The following is a 14,076-nucleotide window of genomic DNA, read 5'->3' as shown; positions in this document are numbered from 1 at the left end:
CAGAACTCACTTGTCTTCCTTAATTCCTCTTTTCCTTAGCTCATTAGTACATTCCATAAACTGCACACTATCTCCAACTTTATCTCTACCACCGAGATCAACTGCGTCCTCCGTCCTCCGTCTTGCCTTCGGCCTTGTTCAATTCATTCTGGATACCACACCCAGGATGATATTTTTTAAATGTAAATCAGGTTTGATCCCTGTCTGAACACGTCATTGTTTTCCCATTGCACTTTGAATAAAATTTACTTCCCCACCAAGGGGACTTGCCCGCACCACCCCCCCACCCCCGTTTGTATGTCATGACCTGGATGGCACCTCCCTAATATTCACTTAACTGGCTCATTGCTGTCATTGGAGCCTTAGCTCAAATGAGCCCTCTTCAGGGAGACTGTTTCTGATCACCCAGTCTAAATTTGTCCCCCCAGTTATTATTCTATCACCCTGTTATTCCATCTTAATAGCACTCACACCTTTCTAAAAATATGAAGATACATTTGTTTATTTTTTCTTACCTGTCACCCCCCTCCCAACACAATAGACAGTAGCGTTGCAGGAAGGCGGACCCCTTCCAGGGCCCGAGAGTGGGCTCTTGTCTAACTCTCAAAAATGAATTGTCTGAGGAGACACACGTGCTGACAAAGCAAGAGACTTAATTGGGAAGAGGCGCTTGGGCGGAAAGCAGCAGGGTAAGGGAAACGAGGAGAACTGCTCTGCTACGTGGCTCGCAGTCTCGGGATTTATGGCAACAGGGTTAGTTTCTGGGTTGTCTCTGGCCAATCACTCTGACTCAGGGTCCTTCCCGGTGGCAGGTGCATGGCTCAGCAAAGATGGATTCCAGCGGGAAGGGTTCTGGGAGGTTTGTAGGACATATGGACTGGTATCTTCTCTCTCCTTTTGACCTTTCCCGAATTCTTCTGGTTGGTGGTAGCTTGTTAGTTCCATGTTCCTTACCAGGACCTCCTGTGGTAAGATAACTCATGCAAGCGGTTACAGTAGGGCCTGGCCAGGGCGGGTGGTTTTGGTCAGTGGTTCCCCTAACAGTAGTGCTGCTCACCAACATTCCTTGTTGTCAATTCAATCCCAAGTGGAGGGATCGCCCTTCTCCCTTCGATGTTAGGCATGGCCATATGATTCATTCAGCCAATGAAATGGGAGGAGAACTGACATGTCTCATATTTGGATGGAAGCATTTCATTGCCGGTGCAAGAGTCTGCAACACTCTCTTTGCCTTGGTGCACATAGAAGCATGTATTGAAGGCAACATGCATCAGTGAGCCAACACATAGAACACAGCTGCAAGAGGGAGTTGCCTGGACCCATAACAAAATGTACGTGAATGAGAAATAACTTTGATGTTTAAAACCACTGAACTTTTTTTCAGCAATATCACCTGCCTACTCTGACTAATATATCCAAGCCGTTAGAAAAAAAGAACACCATGAAAATATTTGCAAATCACACATCTGATAAGGGATTTGTATTCAGAATACAAAAAGAACTCTTACAACTCAAAAATAAGATAACCCACTTAAAAATGGACAAAAACTGAATAGATATTTTATCAAAGCAGATACATGAATTCATAATATGCACATGAAAATATGCTCAACATCACTAGTCGTTAAAGAAATGCAAATTAAAACAATGAAATACCACTCCATACTGACTAAAATGGTTGTAATCAAAAAGACAGATAACAGCAAATGTCAAGAATGTGGAGAAATGAGAACCCACATGCATCGCTGGTGGGAAAGCAAAATGTTACAGCCACCTTTGAAAACAGTTGAGCAGTTTATCAAAAGTTAAGCATAAATTTACCATATGACCAAGAAAATTCACTCCTAGATAACTACCCAAGAGAAATGAAAACATGCTTGCAAACAAAGACTTATAAGCAAATGTCCATAACATTATAGTAATAGCCAAGAAATAGAAATAACCCAAATGGCCATCAATTGCTTAAAGGATGAATAAAATACATTTTATATATATATACTATGTACATAATATATATATTATATGTATATTATATATATACACATACACACATTTATACACAATGTAATATTACTTGGCAATAAAAAGGAATGAAATACTGATACATGCTATAACAAGGATGAAACTCAAAAAAATCATACTAAGTACAAAAAAACTAGACACAAAAGGCCATATAGTGGCCACATTTAACCAGAAAAGACAAATATGTGAAGAGACAAAGTAGAAAAGTGATGCCTTGGGCTGGAGGTGGAAACAAAGATAAACTGTGAATGGACATGAGCACCATAATCCAAACTGGGATCCTCTCCAGGGAACGAGAGACCTCAGATTAGAGTGGACAATGCAGGTCTACTCATCTGTGAGATCAAATCTGACCCAGGGTGACCCTTAACCTTGTATGTGCCAACTATTCCAACTTGTATGTGCTGACAGCATTCAGGACATGCTACCCCAAAATATGGCTCCTTGGCATACTGAATATGTCAAACTAAAGGAAATGGCATGTACTGGAAGGACTTTCTGACCTTCCTCCTGAAGCAGGTCATAAAACCCTCATGTGAGAGGTGCCCTCCCTATACCCACAGGAAAGGAACATCCTTATCTCCAAAGACAGAGGGACACAGAGAGGAATCTGAGTGACTAGGCCTTACTAAGCTTCCCTCAGTTTACTACACTTAGCTGTTATTCTAGGTCCTATCATTTTCCACTTTCTATCACATTACTCTTCATCAACCCTAGCATGGAAACACTCGGGTTTAACCATTTCTTCCCATCTTAATTTCCTTGTGAAGCTTCCTATGTCACAAAAAATTTATATTAAATAAATGTGTACGCTTTTCTCCCATTAATCTGTCTTTGTCAGTTTAATTTCCAGATCCAAACAGGGACCCTAAGAGGCTTGAAGAAAATTCCCTCCCCCCCAGTGCCAAACTGTCTCTAAGGAAGCATGAGTCCAAAATAATTCTAGCAACTTATTACTAAAACTACATCCAAAAGAAAAAATTTTAATCTCTCACAGCCCCAATTAGAAGGCCTCCTATCTCACTATACTTTTTTTTCTGTCTCACAGCTTAAGTAAAATCAAATTGGTCAACATTTTCCTGAATATTTTTAATTTGTGATACCGAAAAAACAAAAACAAAACCTGTTACTAGATGTTTCACCTGTATCTTGATAATTACTGATTTTCATAAGATGTGGCATTCATTGGGAAGATTTCTAAAAATAGGATAAAAAGAAAGTTATTTTTAAAAGTGTAGCAGTCAATGCTGAAAGGGAGCAGTGAAATAGTCCTTTCTTGCACTATTTATAAAAGTACAGACTGATGCCTACCTTTCTGGAAAGCAATTGTAGCCATATGTATCAAGATCCTTAAAAGAATTTATATCCTTCAACCTCTCACACTAGTAAGTATCACCTTGAAATAAGGTCAGAACTGCAGAAAAAAGATCTGTATAACAAGATACATAAAGGTTTATGTACACCTTAGCACTTATAAGTACGAAAAAATTGGAAACAATCTTAATGTCCAACAATAGGGAAAAAATAACATTTAGGGAAAAAATAACATTTCACAAGGTGAAATGTAACATGATTAAAAAATAAAAAGACTGGAAAGGAGGACATAAAAATGTTTACCATTATCTGTGGGGGTGAATTTTTGGTGATTTTTATTATCTTCAATATACGCTGTGTATTTTTCAAGAATAAGCATCTTTTTCTTTGCAAATACCAACAGGATATCATTAATGCTATTCACTATACAGTTTTGGCTTTCTGCCTTCCCAGCATATGCTAGGATTGAACATCCAAGTTCTTTTACAGTTGGGTGGAGCTGTATATTTAGTTCTGGTTGAGTTGTGAATGGAAGGAACATTTTTGGACCAAAAATTTCATTGCCAGTTCAAGACCCTTCAAAACTATTTTCCTCTGGCATCGCATCTAGCAATAAAATTGGTGGCTGCTGTTACCCTGGTTCACTGAGTGCTACCATGAGCATTCCTTTCACTGACCCAACATGGACATGTAGAATGAGCAATGAGTAAACTTTTGTTGTTTTAGGTCTCTGAAATTTAGAGATAATTTGTTACATCAGCATCACATAGTCTATCCCAAATGATACAGAAATTGGTATTCTGAAGTGGAGTATTGATGTAGTGAAAAGAAAAGGAAAGGAAAGGGAAGGGAAGGGAGAAGAGAAGAGAAGAAAAGAAAAGGAAAGAAAAAGAAAAGAAAAGAAAATCCACAACACAATCTAAAATACAGGGTTTGGCTCAGAGACCAAATGGCAGGTGATTAGAAAATAGTTATCAGAGATTAGGATGCTGATCCATATTATGTAGTGGAAAAACATTTGGTAAAACTGTCACACATGATAGCTTGGAAGGCAAATAATATACCTAATTAGCTTGTAGGTTTTTAAAAAAGAGTGTGAAAGCCAAAATTAGTAGCATATGTCTTGGTGCATTTAACAAAGAAACTAGAACAAGAAATTCTATGACATAAATCACAGCAAGATCCTTTTTGACCCACCTACTAGAGAAATGGAAATATAAACAAAAATAAACAAATGGGACCTAATGAAAGTTAAAAGCTTTTGCATAGCAAAGGAAACTATAAACAAGATGAAAAGACAACCCTCAGAATGGGAGAAAATATTTTCAAACGAAGCAACTGACAAAGGATTAATCTCCAAAATATACGAGCAGCTCATGCAGCCCAATATCAAAAAAACAAACAACAGAATCCAAAAATGGGCAGAAGACCTAAATAGACATTTCTTTAAAGAAGATATACAGATTGCCAACAAACACATGAAAGTCTGCTCAATATCACTAATCATTAGAGAAATGCAAATCAAAACTACAATGAGGTATCACCACACACCAGTCAGAATGGCCATCATCAAAAAATCTACAAACAGTAAATGCTGGAGAGGGTGTGGAGAAAATGGAACCCTCTTGCACTGTTGGTGGGAATGTAAGTTGATACAGCCACTATGGGGAACAGTATGGAGGTTGCTTAAAAAACTAAAAATAGAACTACCATATGACTCAGCAATCCCACTACTAGGTGTATACCCCGAGAAAACGGTAATTCTAAACGAGTCATGTACCACAATGTTCATTGCAGCACTATTTACAATAGCCAGGACATGGCAGCAACGTAAGTGTCCATCAACAGATGAATGGATAAAGAAGATGTGGCACATATATACAATGGAATATTACTCAGACATAAAAAGAAATGAAATTGAGTTATTTGTAGTGAGGTGGATGGGCTTATAGACTCTCATATAGAGTGAAGTAAGTCAGAAAGAAAAAAGCAATACCGTATGCTAACATATATATATGGAATCTAAAAATAAAAAATGGTTATGCAGAACCTAGGGGCAGGACAGGAATAAAGACGCAGACGTAGAGAATGGACTTGAGGACACGGGGACGGGGAAGAAGGGTAAGTTGGGATGAAGTGAGAGAGCAACATTGATATATAAACACTACCAAATGTAAAATAGCTAGCTAGTGGGAAGCAGCTCCATAGCACAGGGAGATCAGCTCGGTGCTTTGTGGCCACCTAGAGGGGTGGGATAGGGAGGGTGGGAGGGAGACGCAAGATTGAGGGGATATGGTGACATATGTATACACATAGCTGATTCACTGATTCACTTTGTTATACAGCAGAAACTAACACACCATTGTAAAGCAACTGTACTCCAATAAAGATGGTAAAAAAAAAACATATTTATGACCAGTAGGACAGGACATACTACACTTATTATTCCTTATTATTCTGTCTCAACTATATCTAGTTCTCATTTTTACAAGACGGAATTTCCTAGCCCCCTTATATTTTCTTTCTTTTCTTTTGTTTTGACACACCGTATGGCATGTGGAATCTTAGTTCCCCGACCAGAGACCCGACCCATGCCCCCTGCTGTGGAAGCAGGAGTCCTAACCACTGGACAGTCAGGGAATTTCCTAGCCCCGTTATGTTTCAGTGAGGCCATATGACTATTTCTGGCCAATGAGATGTGAGAGGAAATGGCACAGGTCACTTCTGGGTCACAGCATTTAATTGCTGGTGCAAGACTCTCCAGATTTCACTTTTCCCCACCTGCATGATTCTGGAAGCATGTCTCAAGATGGGGCCTGAAGTGATTAAGACAGAGTCCCTTACCAACTTTTGTTGGACGTTCAGCATGAGCGAGAAGTAAACTTTTATTTTACTAGGTCTCCAAGATTTGGGAGGTTGTGCTATCACAGCATAGCCCAGCCTCTCCTGACTGATAAATCTACAAACAGCAAAAGGGACTTGTAATTCCACATTATCTGTCTTTCTTGACTTACATAATGACAAAGTCTTTTCACACATTAATAAGTGGAGATAGCTCATCCTGGACACATAGTTGAAGGCTTCCTACCATAACATGCAATATGTTAAATAGTCAATACAGTATCTTTTGGTATATTTTAAAGAAAAGTTTCCTCCTGTAAAATCTGTAAAACTCTGGAAATAAGCAGGAGAGCCAGTGCTTGATTTCTGAGTTTTAGTCAGATCACACAGAGGTGGAATGGTGAAAGGAACCCAAAGAAAAAGCATAATTTTCTAGGATAAGTAACATTTATCAAAACCATTGTGAAAATTTAAGATCAGATGAAATTATCTATTTTACTGTCTGAGGAAGGCCCCCAAAAGAAACAAAAGGGACTGTTTCCAACTTTGTCCTAAATATTAGGAAAAAATTATTTCTAATTGGAAGTCTACCATAGACTAAATATAACACCCTCTGTGCTAGTGAGATTGTACCAATCAAAATTAAATGAGGTTCTTTAAAATTTTCTTAATATATTTTTTAGATTATTATTTTTGGCTGCATTGGGTCTTTGTTGCTGCACGTGGGCTTTCTCTAGTTGAGCGGGAGCTACTCTTCGTTGCAGTGCACAGGCTTCTCATTGAGGTGGCTTGTCTTTGTTGAGGAGCATAGGCTCTAGGCGTGTGGCAGGCTTAAGTAGATGTGGCTCGTAGGCTGAAGAGCGCAGGCTCAGTACTTGTGGAGCACGGGCCCAGCTGCTCCGCGGCATGTGGGATCCTCCCGGCCCAGGGCTCAAACCCGTGTCCCCTGCATCAGCAGGCGGATTCCCAACCACTGCGCCACCAGGGAAGCCCCATAGGCAACATTTCTTATTCCAAAGAGAAATGTGAGAGAAATGAGTATTTCTGATGGTAGTATAACAACTTGAAAACCTAAAAATGAAATATCAGAAGCAAAACCAAGCCTTTTTTCTTTTTAGTTTTTCCCTTTATTTTAGATGGCAGGCAGCATTGGATAGGTCTAGGTTTAGAATCTTTTCTAAAAGCATTTCATTTCTGCCAGCATTTTAATATGAATTTAATTCTGCTGTTGGCTCAGACCATGACAGAATGAGCCAACATGGCAGGCGGACAACTGGATCACTTATGGTTCATTTCAATGGACATGGCACCCAGCCACAAAATTTATGAACAAAACAGTTTTAATATAGTTATTGCATTTGTAAACATTCAGCACAGGTGGAAACAAAGAATTCAAAAACAGAAATATATTTTGTATCTAAGAATAAACAAACACGAAAGAATTATTTTTTTTAAGGAAAAGGATATTCATTTTTGTCAAGCATTAACAGTGATTTGGGTTCAAAAGCTCTAATTTTCATAGGATTCCATGACTCTATTCTTCAAAGTATGCTATGTAAGGTTGCCCAAGGGAACACTTGACTACCTCGACTTCTCCACCTCCATTTTTCTCCCGTTGAAAGTGAATATTAATAAAATCCTCTACAGTTTCTTCATCTATGATCTGAAGGTCTTCCAGTCCAGTCAGAAGCACCGTCTTCTTAGATACTCCTGAAAATACCTAAGAAGCAAAATAAAAAGATAAATAGAAAATTTTCTAAGCGCTTTGAATTATAAAACTTTACATTTATAAGCTCTGCTTAATAGTTTGGATGTTATCTTGAGAGAGACAACGGGCCTCAGGAAGATTTTCAAGCAAGAGAATATCAGAGTTGGATCTGAGTTTCAGAAAGATAACTCTGGTGCCATTGTGACAAATAGAGGAAAGGAGGGCAACTCTATGGACAGAGAGACCAGTTAGAGAGGTAGTGAGAGGTGGAAGTGCCAAGATCAAGTCACGAAATGAATGCTGGAGGGGAAGCGAAACCAAGAGTTAGGCATGAGTTGTAGCTTTCAGGATGGCAGGCTAGGTTAATTAATAAGATTCTAATGGAAACAGAATCACAACTTTTTATTTTCTGTGGGATGGGGCCGGGCAATAAGTTTCCAAAATGAAAGAAGAGAGATGACTTTACCTGAAACTTTTTCAGGTATGTTTCTGTGTACGGAGAAACAGTAACTCTCTGGCAGTTTTCATTTATATAAAGAGGATAGTCTTTTATTTTCAAAATCTTATCAGCAACTAGAAGTAAATTTTTAAAAATTATTTTCTCCTTTATATCAAACATTTTTTAACCAAAGTTAAAACCTCCTTCAAACAGAATGTCAGAGTAAACAGTGGCTTGAGGGATGAATTTTTAAGAAATTCTACAGTCCACTTTAAAGAATTCACAGTACATAATTTTAAAAAACATAAGACCAAATGATAATGAGATTTAAATAGCTCCATCTGTCTTAAACTATCAGTCAATCAATGCACAGTGAGCTGCGATGTCCTCAGATAGACCTACCTTGAGCTACATAAAATGTGATAACCATTTGCAAAAAATAACCCAGCCATCCTAACAAAACCCAGTGTTTCCCAATCTCTCAAGAAGTACACATGCAAATTATGATTAGAATACTCTTTCTCTCTCTCTTTCTGTGCATATATATATATATATATATACACAGACATACATATAGCAAATTACTATATTACTATTATATATATAAAATTACTTAATTGTCCTGTAACTAATACATGACATTCAATAAACCTGTATAATGATGTTAATCAAAGGTGCAGGGGTGCTGAATGTCATCTAAAAAAAGTGAAGGCAAATAACAAAAATTCATCAACTTTCTCCAACACAAGAAATAACCAGATTTATTTTTAGCAGCTTTTTTTCCTAGAGGGAAAAAAGGTAATGTGTCAAGATTGCATAGAACAGAAACAGTTCGTAAGAATATCCAATCACTTTTTTTCTCCTCTCACCAGTCCACCTTGAATTAGCAATATAGTACAGTGGTTAAGAGTGTAGATCCTTGCTGGCAAGGATGTGGAGAAACTGGAACCCTGGTACATTGCTGGTAGGAATGTAAAGGTGTAGCCACTGTGGAAAACAGTATGGCGGTTCCTCAAGCATTAAACATAGAATTTCCATATTATCCAGCAATTCCAGAAGGATCTGGAAAGACATTCACCTAACCATAACTAGCTACATAGCAGGAGAAAGGGAAGTTTGGAAATTTAAGGAAATGTCTCCATTTTTATTAAATTAATGTTGTTCTCTATTATTTCAATTTTCTTTAAAAAGCATGTATTACTTTATTATGAAAAACTTAAATCAGTCAACGGTTTTTAATTGTATATTTGGATTTCGATCATATGCACAAACCGTGGAGAAGTCCTAAGAACTAGATTAACTAGAGGAAGAGATTTTTACATTGAGAATCATTTGAACATATTAACAAAAGAACTTGGAGAATCTTCTATTTTTCATTATAAGAATATAAACCTCCCTAAGATGATTTGATAAAAGTCCATTTCTACCTAAAAAAGGAACAGCTGTTCTCTCTATTACCCCCTTTTCTTCCTGGAATCGATTACCTCCACCTGAGATCCTTGTCAATCGTAATAAGTGAGATGAAGAGACAGTTTTATATATTTTTTTTTCAGAATGTTTCTCTGCCACACACCCACTGTGCGATCTTGGGTAAGCTGCTTACCTTGAGTACGCCTTAGTTTCCTCATCGATAAAACGAGTGTAACACCTACATCCAGAGCTGTGCTATGGATCTGAGCAGATATATGTATAAAACACCAAAGACCCCATGCCTGGCACGTGATAGAAATGCACTAAGATGTAGGTACTTGTTATCTGTAATCCTATCATTCTCAGTAGCACTCAGGGAAATCATTTTCAGGACTCTACCATTTCATAAGGTTAAAAAAAAAATCCCCTGTTATTATGCTGTCTAATAAATTCCAAATAAAAGCAGTAGAAAGGGATACTTTCAGACCTGGCAGAACGTAATTTAAATGCTAGAGTACTGTCTAACTCTCAGTGCGGGAATACCTCCACTTTCCACAAACGTGACGACGGCGCTCCGGGACTGCTTGTCGTACTCCACGCAGTCCACTTCTCCGCCTCCGTTGCGCGATTTACAAAAACTCAGTTCTAGCTTGTCTCTCATCTGACTTTCAGGCAGTTCATCAGGAATGTCAGTAACATGGATCTTCATTTTAGACACTTCTACGTGAACCTGGGAAATCGGTTCACGTTCAGAAATATGGATGAGAAAAGTGTCCGTGTTTAACAAATTCTGAAACGCTTTAATCACGATGTTACCTGGAATCTGACTCCTAAGTTTAATGGAACCGGGCTGGCCATAACCTTCACATTTACATCCGGTATCTGCACGTGATGGTGCCCCACTCTGATCACATTTTGGGCAACTGAAAAATAATTTGGGAAGTATTAATTTCCAATATTTCAATACATTTTTATATGTTTGGTTTAACAACAAATAATCCTGAGTATTTTAAATTTTCTTTAATTTTAAGGGATCTAATTTTTACATTTTTCTTAGGATTTCTAAGTGATGATGGTCTTGCCACCATAGTAGGATATATTAATGTCAAAATATATCAGCAAAAAATTACAATGTAGAAATTCTCGACAAGTTCTAGATTCATCCCTTAAGAGATAAGCCCGATGATTCCTCAGAAATTCATATATTACTTCAGTACAGCCACACCCTTCCTTTCCACTGTAGACAGAATTATCAGAGAACTCCCTTAGTACATTAAAGCTCAGCCAGAAATTTCTTCCATGTTGAGTAAGCTAGGAAAACTTTTTAGGTCAGTGCCATTCCGACAATTAATCTTATTTATCATTTGTCACTGCTCCTTAATATGTTACAAGCAACAAAGAAATAAATATTTGTTCTTGTCTCTGTATTTCCCCAGGATTACATATTAAAGACCACAAAGACTTAAATACCAAAGAGTGAGTCTTTTTTTTTTTTTGGTCATATTTAATGAAGAATTCTACTCTCCTTAAAATGCTCTTGAGATCATTCATTAAAAAGTCGATAGTCTTCATATACTGATCACAAAACTATCTAGTCTAATTTAGCCATGCAAATGGGAAAGGCTTAGTAATATAATTATGCCAAACATCATTAGAAATCCAATAGCAACTATAGGACAGTTTAAAATGAATGTGCGGGGAATTCCCTAGTGGTCCAGTGGTTAGAACTCGGTGCTCTCACTGCTGAGGGGCTGGGTTTCAATCCCTGGTCGGAGAACTAAGACGCGGCCAAAAATAAATAAATAAATAAGAATAATAAAAAACCAAAATAAAATGCATGTGGGTATGTGTTTATTTTTAATTGTGTGACATAAGAGTTTATAACCCTTCAGTTGTTGCTATTTGGAGCTGCTTACTCTAATAGGTCATAAAGACTAGACACAAATTAGTCTCGGTCTTATAAACCTCACATGTGTTTATAACAACCAGACAGCACACCACAGCTGGAGGAAGAGAGAAACAAGGCTAGAAAACAGGGCATTGTCATGTGGGAATTCAGACTCATTGTACCATGATATGGCTCTCTAACTTGAATTACATCTTTTTTGTTGTTATTGACAACAGGCAACAATAAGAGATTATCAACTGTAAGTAATACTTAGATGATGATCTTTCCCTCCCAATGCCCACCCCTCCCCCACCCCCCCAAACCTCCAACATCTGGTGATCTGACACAGCTGAGAGGGCTACTTGTGTTTCAACTTCTGTGACTCTGTCAAAAGCCAACTCCTATTTAATTGTGTAGAAACCCAAAGTTGTCCAGAAGAGCAGGACCTCAGAGCCATGCCAAGGGTGGAAGCAGTGATGCAGCTGTTTTTGAAGAAAATCCTGTTCCCAGCATCCCCAGGTAATTCCTATGCAGAATACTTGCTTCCCAAATCCTCACTTCCATCTTTCAGTTATATCTCAATTACCACTGCCAACTGCCAACTGCCAACAGGGCTCTCGGCCTCCCCCTTCACCCTCAGCTGCAGGGGCGGACCCAGGGTGGACAAAGCGTATGTGCATATAGTGACCTGCCAGAATGCCTTTCTATTTATTTTCAGGCTATAGTAACAAACCAGGTGTCAAGGAGACATGAGTTATAATCATAGATTCCCAGAATCTGAACACTGGAAGGGCTTGTGAAGACCATCTGACCCCACCCATAACTTAATCTAACTTGGAAAATACGAGAACAAAAAGCCCAGATGGTGGCCTGCTCAGAGGAATGTTGGTACAGTAGAACATACAAGGGTACTTGAGGTTTGGCTCTCAGCTCTGCAATTTATCACCTGTATGGACCTTGAGCAAGTTCCTTATCTTAGGTAAGCTTCTGTTTCTTTAGCTGAAAAATTCCTAACATGTAGCAATAATGACAACTAACATTTATTAAGTGTTTATTACATATCAGAGACTGTGCTAAGTATTTTTCAACATTTCTCATTTAATACTCAAAGCAACCCCCTGAGGTAGGTACTGCCACAAAATGTGTCATAAAGAAATTGAGATTTATAAAGAACCCAACCAAGTTACACTTCTAGAACGGGGCACAGCTGGCACTCAAAGCCAGATTCTCCTCATTAAGGTGCCCCCAGATCTCAAGAGGGTCCCACACCATGGCGGACGTGGCAAACATCAGGTCCCACTCCCAAATCTCTGACTCCAGGGCTCTTGCCATTCACAGGTCTTGTGCATTTAGGTAAATCACTTAAACACCTGAGAATCTGTTTTCTTAGTTATAAAATGTAAATAGTAACTCTCTATCTTATTTCTTGCATGGATTCATGTGAGTATACAATGAGATAATGTCTGTGAGAACTCTCCTAGAATGATGTAGAGCTTTACAACCTTGAAACATTATCACTAGTATTATCATTTGCAGGTAGCAGTTGCAGTAGAAAGGCATTGGTATTGGACATCACAACACCTGGGCTTGAGTCCCAGCATTGTCACGTCCTGAATGAGTGATCATGTTCAAGTCACTCAACGTCTCAGAGTCAGTTTTCGCATCTGTAAAATGGGGATAATCATACCTACCTCAGGGTGTCACTATGAGGATGAGATGAAATGATAAATGTAAAAATTGTAAAGCAATGGCCAAATATCTACAAAAACTCTTTGAAAGTCCCAGTGCTTTCCAAAGGTAACATGGTCAAATTTTTGAACATGAATCATACCTTCTTCTTTTTCAAAGGTGATAAGTGCTTGTCCTTTTTGTAGCTCATAAGGGACTTTTGAGCTCACTTGACACGAATAGGAGGTATTTGAAAACTGGCTGTCACTCTCAGGATTCTCTACAGCTGTGAACTTTATCTTTGTTTCGGGAATATCCTCGTTAATCTAATTCAAACAGAAATGTTTGATTAAAATCAAGACAAGAAATAACTTAAGTCCTTCCAATGATAATGTGATTTGATCATCCAATAATTCACTCTCCACTGACTTCAGAGCCCCATGGAATACTGAGCGTGGTCTTATTTAATATCTTTAGTAATTGCTTCTTCCCAGGGAAGTACTCAGTAATGGAGTCAGATGCTGATCCTTCAATATTATTTCACAGATGAAATTGTAAATATATAATCTCTCACTTTTTCTAAGTGTTTAAACTGGTCAATATTGTGTGCTGTTTGAGTCTAAAGCCTACATCATTCCTGTAGAAAAATACCCTTTGAACAACTGTGCCAATAATAAGCTATCTCACAAAGAGATCATTGCACAGTATATTTACCCTCACTGCAAAGAGGTATGAAATAGAGTCAGGTGTATATGGTTATTTTGATGGCAAACTCAGATAACTTCA

General features: G+C 38.2%; 1 protein-coding gene across 5 annotated transcripts in view; it reads right to left on the bottom strand.

Annotated features, from left to right (window-relative positions):
- Nucleotides 1-7,499: 7,499 nt before the first annotated feature.
- The window catches only part of NMI (N-myc and STAT interactor), a 38,804-nt gene continuing 32,227 nt past the window's right edge, over nt 7,500-14,076 (bottom strand). For 4 of the 5 annotated variants that reach the window (XM_073807715.1, XM_073807716.1, XM_019922300.3 and 1 more), the window contains 5 exons: nt 13,454-13,616; nt 10,551-10,657; nt 10,278-10,464; nt 8,352-8,458; nt 7,500-7,897 (listed from right to left, as the gene is read on the bottom strand). In XM_073807715.1, coding sequence (XP_073663816.1) covers nt 7,712-7,897; nt 8,352-8,458; nt 10,278-10,464; nt 10,551-10,657; nt 13,454-13,616 — 750 coding nt within the window. In that variant the 3' untranslated portion in view covers nt 7,500-7,711. The remainder of the gene's footprint in view (nt 7,898-8,351; nt 8,459-10,277; nt 10,465-10,550; nt 10,658-13,453; nt 13,617-14,076) is intronic. The other variant, XM_073807717.1, reaches the window with a different exon arrangement.

Source organism: Tursiops truncatus, chromosome 7 (assembly GCF_011762595.2).
Source record: "Tursiops truncatus isolate mTurTru1 chromosome 7, mTurTru1.mat.Y, whole genome shotgun sequence".
NCBI lineage: Eukaryota > Metazoa > Chordata > Mammalia > Artiodactyla > Delphinidae > Tursiops > Tursiops truncatus.
Note: the sequence above shows the minus strand (reverse complement) of the source record. Positions and strands in the feature narration are given on the sequence as shown.